Here is a 17,494-nt window from a genome sequence, read left to right as displayed (position 1 = left end):
ATGGCTAGAGATACTCATAGATATGATTATGTTTAACTAAATACAAAAAATCGTCGAAGGTTACTTGAAGATACGTCTCGAACAGCACGTTAGTGATCTCCGCCGACAATAACAAGCAGCAACACAACCACACACGGAGCAATGACAATTTTTTTAGACAATGCAACTTTGTCACCACGAAAGACGACAAACAATGACTAATGAAATTAGAATTCGTGAACACAAAATACAATGATTGGCCGGCTCAGATAGACAAAGGTTAACGCTAGTATGTTAAATTAGTCGATAACCTTACCATCGGGTCAAGAATAAAAAATAAGTAAATCAGCTAGGACCTAGCTGCTAGGTATACAAGATATTATAATGTTAGTATCCTATACTTGTCAGAAATCAATGTACTATGATTGGCATTTTTACCAAATACGTGCGGCAGATGAAGTAAAAAGTAGCCAAACATCATAACCAGCCACTAAAATGATACTGCCAAAATTAAATTACAAAAAAATCTTATTATTGATTTCATAAAAACGTGTTATGTGTAATTTTGAACATCGATTCAATGTAACATATTTAAATATTTGCAAATCAAAAAACGAAGAGATGTTGGATTTAAAAAGCGGCCATGTTATACACAAATCATGTAAAAAGAAAGACAAAGGTTAACGCACACCGATCGGTGGTTACGGCTGATCAATAAAAAGCAAGGATCAGATGATTCGAATGTCTACCGCAGTATTACGACGCGTAGATAGGATTAGCATAGAGTATCTTCGCAAACTCAATCACGATAATCTTATCGACGGTGTGTCATTTTATACATCTCGGCAAACAGAAGTATCAATATGATTTTCTATATTAATTATTGCATTGAATGCTTGAAATGTGACGCCGTAATTAAATCAACCATAGCTTAGAACCAAATAGTAATCAAAATCTTTGGCCATTTTTTCAGAATAGACAGTATTGAAAAAGATATTATGAATTTGATGGCAAGAGTAGCAGAGGCACATACCACCTATTCACTATACCTACATAGACCAGATTAAAAGTCTCACACAAACCTAAATATCAAAAATACAGCAGAAACACGGAGAATAGAGATTTCTGGAGAAATGTATCCGATCGGAATAATATACTTGCTTAAAAGTCGAAATTAGAACATTATTTTATAATGATAATAATGATTATTAAATCAGACAATACTATTTTTTCCAATGATTTGTTTGTACAGCGATCTTACAATTACGATAACAAACGTATATTTCAAGTGTACAAGATAAATCGGGTAATTCGTAAGTCGTATTCATGATTTAAGGAATATTAGGAATATATAACGATGTATCAACTAAAGACAATTCTCTTTGGCAACAAGGTCCATCGTGGCCAGATTGTGTATCAACACTAATTTCCACTATTGCGTTACTGCACTACCTATAGCCTACACTGAAATTATTGAAACCAGAACCGTAAAACTTATATTGTTAGTATACCAGCAACCCAAACTTTTATGATTGATAAAATAAACATGATAGTTTTAATGGCCTACCTACATTTAGAAAACACTCCCTACTTTTTTCAAAAATAATCACTTCCTCGCAATATTATGTTTACTTATTATAATATAATATTAATCAACTAAAATTTGAATAGTTAAATTGAACTAAAGACCGTAATTATAAATAAACCATTAAGAATTATTGTAATAAAAAGGAATTTTGGTTGTTCGGGCCAGACAGTGTATTCCGCTATATCATTAGTGTCGGCTATTATTATTATTATTAAGCTCGTTGCACACATGACAATATTAATTATTATCGGTTGCCGATATCGGTGTCGGAGTTGGATGTACTTTTCACATTAGGTAGCCGATAATTTCTAAAATATCGGATTAAAGTAATGGGTTATGAAATTAGTATTACCTATATTATGTGTGTATATTTAACTTATAAATTACCCACACGTTGTACCAGTATGACTATAAAATTGCGTCGTGTGCTATAAGTTTTGATTTTGGTGATATTATATTCATTTTTTAATATGAACAAAAAAAAAATAGCTTAAATAGCTTTTTTTGCGTCAAAAGCGTAAAAAACGTGAACAAAAAATAGCCAGAAGTTTTGGTTACATCCTTTAGTTGCGGTGAGATATGTAGAAGGAGCTTTTTATACTTTGTACATAAAATTACGAAATGATAAAATCAAATTTTTTAATTAATTTCGTATGAATGAATCAACTTTTGATTACTTATTGGACAAATTAAATAGGTAATGCAATACGACGATAGACACTCAAATGAGATCCGGTTTCGGTCGCGATCGCATTAACGTCATCACTCATCGGTGAGCCGCCCAGTGTCGGCCCGAGCTGACATATTTTTTTTAATATAATTAAAAAAATGCGTTCGTTAAAAGGCCGTCGTTGTATTCGCGCTCCGTCTTTTCGTCGTGTTTCTTTTGTGGTGCACCGCGTGGGCTTGCCTTACGTATTTTTTACAGTCGTTGCGTATTGCCGTCTGTCGTATGTAAGACAGCTTATTTTTACCATCGTCTCGTGTGTGTAACCCAATTCTATAATACACGTACGCCGCGTTGTTGTGTCACGCGGGTCGTAGTCGGACGTTTTTTATATAGTCGTTTTCCGCCGTTGTTGCCCGCTGCCGTAGCATAAGCGTGTGTTTGCTCGCCGTTGTTCTTTCCTTTATGTTGGACTTAATCGCCATTGCGGACGACACAATTATTCGTGTTGTGTTTGCTGTATGCGGTTGATTTCCGCACATTATAATTATTAACGTACGTTATAACACGCCCGTGCGTGTGCTACTGTGCTATCTGTCCGGAACGGGCGCGGATCGTTTGTTAGTTTAGTTGTGTCTACAGACGTGAAAGTGGTGTACAAGTCGCCTTTGGAATAAGTACGTCGACCCGGAGTAGCCCGGTAGCCGCGGCAGCCATCGACGACGACCGGGTCAGACGTATCTCACCCCCTTTGTTTATTATATTATATTATTGTTTGTTGATAATAACTGTTATCGGGTATATTATATACGCCCACGATTAAAGATATTATGATTCACGGACTAAGGTATCTTAGTCCGTGTTATGATTTATGGTTACGCACTTACGCGACGGGCTATGTGCCTATGTTATAAGCGGTATCACACGATTACTGAAATTACTTTCAGAATCAGCTGATAATTTTTTATTATCTATGGATATAGTTCTATTTCATGCAATTATAGTACATCTGCAGTATATTCCACTGCTGTTATAGACATTGAACCAAGGTGTATTTAAATACACCTTGCATTGAACTCTATATGATAACTAGAATGCTCACCAAGCAGTGTTACCCCGTATCCGAGCGAGAATGTTAGAAAGAGATGGGGCATACTAATGGTGTTACTATCTTTGTCTTGAACATCGCGCATCCGCGCATAATAAGATGCATCCAATATTCATTTACGATTTATTTCCCTCAATATTATTTTAGTTTAATTCTTAATATTTGTACCTCCCTATTTATTTTTTATAATCTTTTTGATTATTTTAATAGAATATAAATAATTTATAATATAACAAGTAATAAAACCACAGAATATAACAATTATTAATATAAACATACTTTTCTTGTGGACTTCTGCATTTTTCATATAAATCACTAAAAGTAAAGGAAGTTGCGGGAAATTGTATGTTGGGAATAAATTAACTAGTAAATTGAAAGTTAGAAGGTTTTAATTATAACTATAAGCATATAAAATAACAACAATTTTATTTTTTGTAAAATAATATTTATTAAAATAAATACATACTTAGTATTTTTAATATTATTCATAATTAAAAGAAAATTTACTTACACTACTTACCTGAAGTTGTATTTACTACTTACTTTAAATTGTACTTAACTTAATATTGTAGATTTATAATCTTGGAACGATTAATACTGGAAAGATCCAGTAAACAAAATCTTCAATACATTTTTGTTATACTTTTTGGCCAAAATTTCGTAAAATAAATAATTATTTAAAGATACTATAAGAAATTGTAGATACCTTAACTATAGTCATGATCTTGAAGTTGTATAATCTGTTAAGTTAACTAGGTAACTTATGTTGAATTGACTTCAGCTAGATATTTTTCTGTAATGATAATACAACTATAAATTAGTAAAAATATTTATTATAGCATAAAAAAAAAGCATACACCATAAATTAACAAAATTATATTATGATAAATAAGTTTTAAAAACAATAAGAGCATAAATAGGCAGTAGAGTTAAAATAAAAGCATACAATGAAAATAAATATTAATTATAAAATAAATCAAGCTCAATTAAAATTTAAAAGTATTTAACATGCACAATTTCTAATCACAAGAGTGCTGAAGTCATATAGTATAAAAATAGTAAAAAATATAAAAGTTTAATTAAATAATATAAACTGGTTATTATAATACACAAAATAATTCAGATTAAACATGGTTAAATAAAATAAGTTTGTTTAATTTATGCCTAAGGGATGTCTTTGAACCTTGTTTTTGCTGTGTCAATTGTTTACACTGTGTATGCAGTATGCACTCTTAAAGTACAATAATATGAAGATATAAATTTTACAATTTTCATTTCGTGTAATTCTAAAGTGCTATCCATCTACGAATAGTAGAAGGATCTGGAAGTGTACTTTTTTGCCTTATAAACGCATATGCTCGAGGGGAATAAAAATGCAATGTTAAACAAAATTCTCGTATTTTTTTTGAGTAAGATTTGTGATTTGAAGCATTATTTACATTAGCTATTTCATTTTAAAATAAAGCAAAAGGCAAAGAAGAATCAAATTGGTTCTTAAAAATATCATTAACAGCATCTCCAATTAAGTGATTATCATTTAATAAATTTAACATTTCACACATACTACTTACTCGCTTATCTCTTCTACTTAATTGTTGTTTTGCGAAATTTTCTTATCCCGACGTAAATCTTCCAATGTTTTTTAGATTCTGAACGAAGTGATGAATGTATTGATTTTACAATGATGTGTGTTTTTTTTTTTTTTTTTTTTTGTGTCTGTGTACAGCATAACTAGTCGAAATAATGCTCCAATTTCAAACTATGGGGGTGGTTTCCGATGTAAAAGTGAATATCCTTGGTGCATTATACAGGTAAAAAGTTAACATTTTTCAACAGTTTTCAAAAAAATCGAGAAAAACAAAAAAAAAATGACGGAAAAACGGCAATTTTTACGCAAAACCAGTTTTCGACCAAATCGATTTTTTTTTATGGTTGTAATTCAGAAACTAATCACTGAAAATACTTGAAATTGTCACCAAATGTTAATGTCAATGGTATCCGTATATAGTTAAATTTTCAAAAAATTTTGACTTTTTTGAGTTATTTATAGACCACTAAAATTTTCGATTATCACAATTTTTTTTTATTAGCATTTGAAGTTCAAATATTGACAAAAATTCGTCAAAACTATGAATACTTGCAAATTATTTTGTAGGTATATTTCATAAAAATTTTTGTATAAGTAGCTAAGAGTTGAAAATTTCATACAAGATTTTTCATAAGTTTAGTTTACAATAATTATAAAAGAACTTAAATTTTGGTGTACAGGTCATTAAAACATAAACCACCTTTTTCACCAACCACTAGAAATTATATCCTAGGCTGACAAATCATCTTCGTTCAGAATCGTTTTTCGTATACAATGATAACTATCATTGGATTCAAATTTAACACTCCTATAATATATAATAATGATCCATACGGCACCTAATGTACAGCAGAGCGGTACTCACTTTTTTCTAATTCTTCACCAGTTAATTTAGTCTGTACACCAATGTTAACAAACTTAGTCCCTGTTTCACAAGTAGCTGTATTATTACTATTATGAATGGCTGTTATTGTGGTTGTGTCCTTTATAATACATTTAAAAAAAATATTTACTAAACAAAACAAAATTCCTAATACATGGTTATTTACATGGCTACGTAATAATATAAAAATATATTTGTATGTAAATTTACTTACTTCTCGTAGCAGAATTCTTCTTTCTTTATTTTTTGGCAATAAATGATTTGGAAAATCAAATATAGTTGGTACAACAATTTTTTTTAACATTTGTTTCCCACTTACAATGGCTAAAAAAAATAAGTTTTTTTAAAATGTAAGCTACATAATGTAGAGCTAGATGTAGGTTTAAAATCCTTTCTTCTGACAGCATGTACCTATTTTTGCAGATTTTCCTTATCTTTAAGGGAGAATCTTAAAAATTAAAATCATTTACATTTATTTTAAATGATCAATGTGTAAAATCAAAATACTATAAAAACTAAAAAAATGTATACTAACATTACTAACTTATGAAATGATAGATCTTTCCTAATATCACTAGAGCTGGTACAATTGAAAGCACTACATAAATGTACCATTTTGAATTACTTTTGGTCGTATTTCTTTTAATTAAGCTAAAATTTAAAAAATTTGAAATCAAACGAATATTATTATATTTAACGTTGAGAAATCATAACATTAAACATATGATAGAAAAAGATAGCAACACCATTCTTATCTGTTATCCTTTTCTAACAGGCTAGCTCGGTTATATCACAGAACAATATATTGGTTATATTTACATTGGTCTTATTGCTGGTAAGCATTCCAGTTATCATAATATAGAGTTCAATGGTTATCACTGAGATAGATAAGAATATACTGGAGCGCGGACTCGCCTATGCTCGTATGTTACGAAAAACGGGCCGACGTATTTTTCGTTACCCCCACTCCTGTATGGAAAGAAATTGAACTGCCATACCAATAACATTGAAAGACTACACATTTTAACTTGACACAACTTTGGGATAAATGGTCATATTACGTGAACTTTGGTTTCAAAATTTTTGTTTTTATGTGTACTTCAAACTTGTATTTACAACAAATTAAAATAAAAATAAAAACTCTGAACATTTTTATTTATTTTTGTAATAACTCAGGTTTTTTGAGTGGGAATCTAGATATTAAAATTAGGGTTTTAATTGAATACTAATTTATATTTTATTACAACAGTTATAGAATCTATTAATTGCAATAAACAGCATGATTTTAAATTAAAAAATTAAAAATATATTTATCAAGACTACCTACATTAAATTAAAAATATAATAATTAGATAATATATTATTCACCTATGAAATTGAATAGATTTTAATTTACTTTCCTTGTTCCAACTCTTTGTACATCCAAAGGCCGAACATGACAAAACCATTTTTATATGGAAATTAACTTAAACTCTCAATTACTTTATATAATTAATAAAATGTTATTAGTAAATACACAAAACAAAAATAGTGAATACTATGCATGAGATAAGCGTATTAGATTTTCTAATAGTATTTTAATATTTCGAATAGTTAGCCTGCACAACATCAGAAAACAATGCCTTTATTATGATAATTATTTTTATTTATTTCAATTATTTGAAATTTTTTACCACCTTTAAACATTTTTTAAAATTATATACTCGTACAAATAACATCTATTTTATTTTATGTTATTTTTATTATGATTTCTCTCTTATAGATACTTCAAATGTATATTTTATACCTATAGTTTAAAATATTTGGTGTATTATTTTATTAAATATTATTATGATAGAAAAGTATATACAAATTATTAAACGAATATTTTATATAGGTAATATATATTATAAATAATAAAATACCTATGTCAAAAAAAATGTTACATAATTAAATTGATGTAAAGGTACATTATAAAATTAAAAAAAAATGTATTTAGTTGGTACTGGGCTTTTTTCCAAGATTCATTATAAATAATATAAATTATAATATGGTATCGCGTGACGAGTATTATACTATGTATACTACAGCGTGGACAATTTTGTTTTTAATAAAAATGTTGTTCAGAGTTTTTATTTTTTGTAAATACAAGTTTGAAGTACACATAAAAACAAAAATTTTGATACCAAAGTTCACGTAATACGACCATTTATCCCAGAGTTGTGTCAAGTTAAAATGTGTAGTCTTTCAATGTTATTTGTATGGAAGTTCAATTTCTTGCCATACAGGAGTGGGGGTAACGAAAAATACGTCGGCTCGTTTTTACATCATAGTCCGCGCTCCAGTATTATACTCTTAACTATCTCAGTGATGGTTATAGAGCGCTGCAGAATTGTTATCACCAAAGTAATATTGAAAACGACTATTCCGCGCTCGTTGAGTAGCCATAATATCTGTCATGATATGTTTAATCGTGTATACGCCGCAAATTATTATCATATTTTATTATTATTGTCATATTCGTGATCGTTTATTTTTGTTATTATTTTAATCACGTATGTAATTTCGTTAGGACTAACATAGTTTTTTAAGTCCTCTTTATGTATATTATTATTATTATTATTATTATTTTATTATTTGAAAAAAATACATGTTAATACAGTCCGCTAGTTTAAACACCTACTTGATATTTTTTAATTTATTGTATAGCGTCCAGCCTATTATTAAAGTCGATTTGTAACCGTATTCATTTGAATCGGACTTCGCGACAAAACATTGGTCAATAACTCTGTTAAATAATTACGTGTAGATATCTCATGTAGGTAATCTAATTGTTGTTCTAATGTTTCAGATAAATTTGAAGAATCGGTTAAAACGATACATTTTGACGAACTTAAAGAAAGTAAACGAATACATGCAATTATAAATAGTTATACTTTTAACGTAATAGATTTTATGACAACTGGCAACATTATACTTTAATATGCATAATATACAATTAAATATTATTAATCTGGATTGAAGTTTTTCTATTCAATAAACTTTACATTTATTTTCTATTATTGTAAAAACTATTTCGGGAACCTAATATTAGGTACATACTATTTCATACAATTTTGAGATACATTTTATGTAATTTGTTTGTTCAATCTTCACTTGATAAGTAGATTAATATATTTTGATCATGATTATAGATATTGATGTGTTTGTATCACTAACTAAACATTTCATAAAAGTTAGATTTACGATTTGGCTAATTTAAATTTTTCAATTAGTTTTAAGGATTTTAATTTGCCATATCATTAGCTGAGTAGCTAATCTACTCACTGACAAGATACATTTAAAACGTATTATTTATAGTATTTGTATTATACAAAAGAGCGACATTTCAGGTATCTTAAAAATATTTCAGAATGTAAAATTTTTAATACAAGAATGCCTAAAAATATTTTATAAAAACTTTTATGTAGTTGATATAATTAAAGTGATATATTGCATTTTTCTTTAAACATAGATACTTTGTACATGAACATTTCGAAAATGAATTTTTTTATGCTTCAAACACTTGATTAAAATTAAAATTTCTTTTAGCTTTAAAAATACTATAAGGAATAATTTTTATATTTAATATAGTTAGCTTATCACCGTGCTAATGAAATATTTGATTTGTTTACTGGTGAAAATGGAAATTTTAAAATTTAAATGTTTTTTTTTTTTTTGGATTGTAATACCCAGCATCGATGGGTAAATGAGTAATTCACCTATTATCAATAAAAAGCATGTGGTATGACTTAGATAATATGCTTACCTCTAAATTTGACAATAGTTACATTTAGTCTAATATTAAAACTAAAACCCTAAAATTGATTCTGCTGATAAATGTTTAAATTACAATTATATCACATCAATAAAATAAGAAATCTTACAATATATGTTACAATACATAATTTATAATTTTCAATATTTTTATAGGTGACTTTGTAATCAGTAGTAAGTGCGTTTAATTTTATAAACTAAGTATACATAATTTTCTATTCAATGTAAAACTCACTTAACTCACTAAACGTTTTGTTAAAAATACAGATTGAATTACATATTATGTTAGATTCTATGCGGAACAATTAATATTTTTCTCTCAGCAGTTATAACCATTTTATTATGTGATGCATAATTTAAAATAAAAAAGTATAAATACTTGTTTCTTTATAAAATAATATTATTTCTGGTATCAAACATAGGTATAGCTATAGCTTACAATTGCTACACTCAATAGATGATAATTGATACCAATTGCACAGTTTTTTAAAAAAATACCAGAAATTTATATTTTTACTATTATTTAAAAATAAACCTAAGAAAAAAAAAAAATTATTTATAAATCGTTTGTTTTTTTTAATTAAAATAAAGGCTTCAACGGCATAGGTCATTATAGCTTACAATTAAAGATAGAGAAAAAAATAACAAAAAACAAGAATGAAATATTAACATTTATTTACAATTATTTACTTAAATGTATGGTGTGGAAAAATGTGTAGATTGCTTCGGAGTTTTCTTTGTTGAGAGCCAGTCAAAGCGATAATGAGTTGTTGAACAGTTTCAGTGCTACGGAGTGTGTTAGACATCTAGTAACTACGTGGTCAATCGGAATATTGTTTACCTTGTATTTATCATATATTGAAGGAGGTTTTTAGGAGATGAGGAAGGAGTGAGTAAACGGGTAAGGTGCATGTGCCTTATTCTGATTCGGGTTATAAAACTTCCACTTTCATAATTTTAACAAGTGCCTTTGAGGTTATGATAATCAGGAGTTTCTAACGATAATAATCAACAGTTACTACAAAAATCAAATAATATGTAAAAATTGCTTTACTTAATTAAATGTTATTGTACCTCTAACTTAACATTTCATAAAAGTCAGTTTTACGGATTGGCTATAATTTAGATTTTTCAAATAGTTTTAAGCATTTTATTGTGTCATATCACTCGACACTCACTAACGAGATACATCTAAAACGTATTACCTACGTATTATACAAAAGCACGATATTTCATGTATTTTCAAAATATTTCAAAATGTAAAGTTTTTTATACGAGAATATCTACAAATATTCTATAAAAGCTTTTATGTAGTTGACATAATTAATATGATATATTGAATTTTACTTTAAAAATATTTTGTACAATGAACATTTCAAGAATGATATTTTTTTTTGTTTCGAACACTTGATTTAAATTTAAATTTCATTTAGCTTTAAAAATTCTATAAGGCATATTTTTTATGTCTAATATAAATATAAAATAAGTATTTAATATCTTATCACATGCCATAATATCATAATTATTACTATTTTTAGATTCAAACATTGGAAATCGTGCTGACGATTTAATGAAGTTAATTACTAACATTCGTAAGTTGTCATGCGTTCTAATTACTAATTTTACATATTTAATAAATACATTTTACATTAAATATAAAAAAAAAAGTCGGAAAGTGGGTACCGCTCTGCTGTACATTAGGGGGTGGGGTGGACCTCGGACTAGTAATTTTTTTATTTTTTGAAAACAAATAACCTTAAATGCATTTTTTAACGATTTAAGTGTATTTTCTGAGATTTTAAAGCATTTTTCACAATTTTTTCCTAAAATGAAAGAAAATTGTTTGACAAGAGACATTCAGCAAACTGCCAACGGTATAAATAATAAATTGTATAGCACGACAAGTTATCGTCGATAACAATTTTATCATAAATAGCTAGACCTCGATAAGTACTACTGAATTAGTAACCAATTGGCAATTAGTACGTCCAGAACTAAACAAGTAACAAACACTATAGTAACAATACCAAAAAAATAAAAAATTATAAAAAATTTTTTTTCCAATTTTTAAGCTACAATAAATATATTAACTAAAATGCATTTTTTGAGTTTTTTAAGTCATATTTTTATTTTTTAGGGCATTTTTAAAGTTTTTTAAAGAATTAAAATCCCAGCCTTATACATAAATATAATATACTACATTTCTGATACACTGAAATGAAATGATTCCAATATTTTTCCAAATAATAACAGGTTAAATGAATTTAGTCAATGACATACATCCATATTGACACCATTGAGTTTTTTAGATTATGAACGAAGTGATGAATGTAGGTATTGATTTTACAATGATGATTGTTTATTTTTATTTTGTTTTTTTTTTTTTTTTAGTGTCTGTACCTACTACCTTTACAGCATGACTTATCAACATAAATATTAATGCTTCAATTTAAAACTTAAGGGATGATTTCCAATAGTAAAATAAAGATTCATATTACATAATAGAAGTCCACAGTAAAAATTTTCAAGTATATTTTCAAAAAATACGGGAAAAATAAAAAAAAGTGACAAAAAAATGGAAATTTTTACACAAAACCAGCTACAACGTTTCTTCTTAGTTGATCTTAGTGTAGATAGAAAAAAATCAAAAATCGTTAATCAACATTTTTTCATAAGTGTTTGATGTACACATTTTTTCAAAATATGTCAACATTGCGAAAATGTACAAGTAATTTTTAGTTAAAAATTCATAAATTTTTTTGTATCTATATCTAAGGTTAAAATATTCAACAATAAGTTTTTCATAAGTTTTTCTTCAAATAGCTATAGAGAAAACTCAAAGTGTCATTATAGGAAAAAATGTTATGGAGTCTGAACTTTAAACTTTTATGAAATAGCTTAATGATAACGATTTATCCCCAAAAGATTTTCAATATATGTTATTATTCAAAAAGTATAAGTCATAGATACTTGAAAATTTCACCAGCTATTTAAATTGGCATTTTCTGTATATGACTTAATTTTGGGGTAGGTATTCAGGGCATTGAAACATAAACAACTTTTTTTACCACACTCTGGAAATTATATTCTAGTCTAACAAATCATCTCTGTTCAGAATTATTTTTCGTATATAATGGTACCTGTCGACTATCATTGAATTCAAATTTAATACATCCATTATAGTGACCTACTATACAGCAGAGCGTTACTCACTTGGCCAACCTTTTTAAAAAAAATTATCGGTTCACATATACAGTTTATTATAGTTCAGATTAAAGAAAAGAATGAGCATTAGTAGATTTTTAGTAGAAAAACCTGTGTCAATAATATTTTAATTTTTTTGATAACACGAATACTGTTAAAGTTATTGGTTTGAGAGCTTTAAGTTTTTTTCGTTTTATTTTTAAAAATGTTGATAACTACTTACTATCAAAAAATTAACGCTACGACACAGGTAAAGTCCTTCCCAATGCGATTTATAATTTTGATAAAAATATCGAGGGAATAAAGTTGTTTCGCGCAAAACAGTATTTAACTATGTTACGAGTGTATAAGACAGATATAACATATGCCCGATGCCGCCATAGTGTCTTCTTAAGAATATAGACATTTTCTATGGTCTGCATCTAGAAGAACATACATGTCAATAATAGAACAGCACTTGATACTTTTATATACACATAATATAAAAATTAAAACCATACATAGTATAAAGTACAAAATACATAATATGTTGTTTATATTTTATGAATCGAAAATTATGATACTAACATATCTGAAGTGAAAAATGTTATTTATAAATAACAATATTATTGAGTTCAGAGTAGTATACAATATCTATTAAATTCAGACCAAAATTCCCCAAATACAATTTTTTACTATAATAGTATAATAGGTAATTATTATATTATAATCGTTCATTTTTTCGGCCTTCTAATTTTCATTAAATGTTATTTCAAATAAAAATACATATGTTTATTACCTGATTTTATGATACAATTAATCATATTATTTAAAATAGAGTCTTTGGGAACCTATTATGAGGACGAATTTTCATTAAACCAATATTTTTATAGAGGTAATAATATTTTTATATTATGAATCGTTTTTTTTTCAATAACACAAAATATTATATTTTTAACACCATAACTTGTAAATTATAACGTACACCAAATGTATGTGGGATATAAGCGCCAATACCGAAAGTTTAACCAAAGTTTACCTACCATAATTTAAGTTTTATTTTTAAATTTTATACACCTAATTAATTAATTACTATTTTAATTAATTTCGTATTTATATTATTAGTTACTCTTATATTATCGAGATCGTAGCCTATTTGGCTCCCGTTTCTCAAAACGGCTACCGTTTTACAAAAAAGTTAATTTCCAAACAGCTCCCGTCCAAAAAGATTTAACAAACTGGTAAATTCTTAAACGGCTCCGGTTCTGTACACCACAAATTCCTTTCCGCTTTATAAAAACTTATTAGGACTATATCAAAAGAAGTTTGATTAAAAATGTTTTGGTGCACACTATGTAAATTATTAAAATTATATAAAAAAAAAAAAAAAAGCGTATAGTACAATAATATAATATTAAATTTTAAATTTTTAACGTTAAAAAAATGTAAAAATTGTATAAATAAAAATATTAAAAAAATCATATATCGGGTAAATTTGTTAAGCACAATTTTTTCATATAGTCTATGCGTGATATTTTATTTGATATAAACTCGCAAATGATTTTTTCGATGAACTCTTGCTTTTTCTTCTTTCTAAAGCTTTACGCTTTAAATTAATACTTATTTCCCTCCTTTTTATAACATTGAAATCTAAATTTAAGTGGCTGTGTTCTATCAAACATTTCGCCAATAGGTACTGTTTCGCTTAAAGTAAGATTTACAACCAAGCGTTGTACATTTGAACATTTACAGCGCTCTACATCACCAACGAGCTTTTTATGGAAAGAAAACCAAAAATTGTCTACTAATTTTTTTCACGCATTTCACTAGACATGTCAGATAAATAATTACATACAATTTTAATTTTACAATTTTTTTTCACTGATATTGTAATACATAATATGGTTGGTTCTAATAACAACTTATATAATATTGTATTATACATAATTTTGACTATATTATGTGTAATTATGGATCTCTAGTTTTTTAAACGTAAAACAAAAGTATTAATTAATTGAAAATTGGTGACGAAAATATTAGAGTACCTACTGCGCAAAAGTGGAAATTGCTTCGTTGTTAAATACCTAGTTATTTTAACAGTTTATAACAGCCACGTCACAAGCGTAGGAATGTATTTCAACTGATTTCATTATTAAACAATTGAGATAAATAACCACATCCCAACTGGTAAAAGACGAACAATTAGTTCAATTTATCTCAAAACTTCAAAAAAATATCGAAATATTGTGAATTTCAATAAGTCTGAACGGTATACTACGTCATGTTAAAATATTTTGGAGACTCGGGAGTTCAGGACATCAAAAAAAAATTTTAATCGGAAGACGCTATTACATTAAAAAAAACATAAGTGTTGATTTAATATTAGTGATAGACCCTGTAAACAACGATTTCAGCCAATTTTAGACCTGTGAATAGAAATGATCAAACGCCTAAAGTAATTCCAGTTCAAGCAAGAAAATTAAATAGAAATGGCTAAACATTCAGAATCAAAGGTTAGGAATAAAAAATATGGAAATAATTATGAAGAAGTCGTTTGTAAGACTCGACTCATACTAAATCTGATTGTAAGAACAAAATGTTAAGCTGTTTCAATTGTAAAAACTTAGGACATTTCAAAAGGGTATGTTAAAATGAAGTTAAAATAAAAGGATATAATATTATAATTTAAAAAGTGGAAACAGCAAAAGACCTGAATGTACTGTAAATGTAAAAGCTAAAAGAAAAATTATTTCCGATTTTTATAACTACACTAAATTACTTTAAATTTAAGGTTCAGTGAAATTTATACCTAGGTAAACTTATACCGTTATATAATCGATAATTCCCCCGAATGCTAATAGTTGCACTGAATTATTAACTTCTTACCTTAGTTTCTCAATTGTTATAATAATTTATGTTAAATAAAGAAATAATCATCATGACCATAATTGTACTTTACCGATACTTATGTTAAAAGTAATATATACTTTAATAATATTATAAATAATTTTTCCAAAATTTGAGTTGATTCAAAAATACAGCCAGGCCTTTTGAAAATCCAATTCGAGAAATGATCTCTTTTGTTGTTAGGCAATGGAACATACTTAGTAATTTCATTAGATAAAAATTTTAAAATTCTATAAGTAGGTAGATAAAATAATACTTAGTAATTATAATAATAACTAAGAAATTTAGTATAAAATATAATGTTTAAATATTTTAATTATAAGTAAATGGTGATGTTAATCAATTTAAATAATGTCTACAACAAATATAATTTATAATTTTCTGTATAAATTTATTTTTTAAAACATTTAGAAATTATACGTAAGCACATTCAATTTTATAAAATGTACTTAATTATATTAAAAATATAAGCACAAATCTTTATTTTGCTTAAAAATACTGCTTAAATACTTGCTTAAATTTACATTTTAGATTCATGGTTAAGCATAGATGAAACAATGTGGTAATTGTTTACAATGGTTTGTTTTTTAATGTCTATCATCACTTTTTGGAGCAGAAAAAAGTATTTAATCTTCAACTTTGAAAATAATTCCCGGTAGAAAATTTGATATAGTCGGTTCTTTGCTTGATAAATTTAGGATTCACGGTTTTTCTAAACTAATTAAAAAAACTTTTGAAAAAAATAAATCTATGAAACTAAAAAAATTAATGCATTTTATATGACAATATGACTATATGACAAAATCGATTTTGTACACACCAACATATATGTTAAAATCACTAACATAATTAACTTGAAGGTTTGCAATTTTCAACAAATATTCATATTATAAGTATTATAATTTTGAATATTTACAGTTTTCAATGTATTTTTGTAGACATTAGAAATTTTCACTTTTCTTATTTGTTAGTCGAATTGAAAGTATGAAAGATAATTTAAGATTCAGGTATGAACAATGGTTTGTCATTGAAGTCAAATTTAATACGTTCATTACAAGCATTGTAAACAATGTCACTATAGGTACAATAACAATAATAACAATAATAGCTTATATATTCACATTTTATATAATTATAACATAAAATAAATACCACATTATATGATTTATTAGTCAATAATATATTATTTACTTAACAATTTAAAAAATTGTTTAAACATTAAATTGTCCCAGGTGATGCTGATTCAATAGGAAATAATCTTATTACTTACACTGACGACGAAAAAAATGATTGCAAAAGTAAGTAAACAGTTTAATAGTTTTTAATTAGGTAATTTTAATATTTTTAATTGTAAGCACAATATATAATAATATTATAATTGATGAGGTGTTATAGAACAGTGGTTCTTAACCATAGGGTCGCGACTCAATTTTGGGTCGCCAATAATGTTAAATAGGTCATCAAAAATTAATTAATTAAAAGTACCCAATTGTTATTTTGTATTCCCCTATTGAACATTATTTATAAAAAGATCCCATGAAAAATTGGTAAATATCTTGGGTCACTACTATACAAAGGTTGTGAACCGCTGTTATAGAACATATATCAATGTAAAATGTAAAAAGAGGTGTAACTTTTTAAGTACTGCTTTGTTGCCATTATATCACTTAGAGCTGCTTAAAGACTAGTTGTCGCACTATTATATTCAGATCGATGTTAAAATGAAGTTCTAATACCATAATGTACCCAGAATTTTGATTCATTCCTTACACTTAATCCCAATTTCAAAAAGAATT

At 26.9% G+C, this 17,494-nt stretch overlaps 1 protein-coding gene and 1 long non-coding RNA gene across 2 annotated transcripts in view; one reads left to right on the top strand and one right to left on the bottom strand.

Moving 5' to 3' along the window:
• LOC114131530 (uncharacterized) overlaps positions 1–17,494 on the top strand; it is a 39,151-nt gene that overhangs the window by 14,219 nt on the left and 7,438 nt on the right. Inside the window, exons 7-12 of the mRNA XM_050197580.1 lie at positions 8,644–8,694; positions 9,765–9,782; positions 11,147–11,200; positions 13,630–13,686; positions 16,110–16,118; positions 16,931–16,996. Coding sequence (XP_050053537.1) covers positions 8,644–8,694; positions 9,765–9,782; positions 11,147–11,200; positions 13,630–13,686; positions 16,110–16,118; positions 16,931–16,996 — 255 coding nt within the window. The remainder of the gene's footprint in view (positions 1–8,643; positions 8,695–9,764; positions 9,783–11,146; positions 11,201–13,629; positions 13,687–16,109; positions 16,119–16,930; positions 16,997–17,494) is intronic.
• Positions 5,789–6,638, bottom strand: LOC114131525 (uncharacterized). Its single transcript, XR_007603273.1, has 3 exons — positions 6,349–6,638; positions 6,028–6,261; positions 5,789–5,913 (listed from the first exon to the last, which is right to left on the bottom strand). It is a non-coding gene; the product is annotated as an uncharacterized LOC114131525 (long non-coding RNA).

The sequence above is a fragment of the Aphis gossypii genome, chromosome 1, assembly GCF_020184175.1.
Source record: "Aphis gossypii isolate Hap1 chromosome 1, ASM2018417v2, whole genome shotgun sequence".
Taxonomy (NCBI): domain Eukaryota; kingdom Metazoa; phylum Arthropoda; class Insecta; order Hemiptera; family Aphididae; genus Aphis; species Aphis gossypii.
Note: the sequence above shows the minus strand (reverse complement) of the source record. Positions and strands in the feature narration are given on the sequence as shown.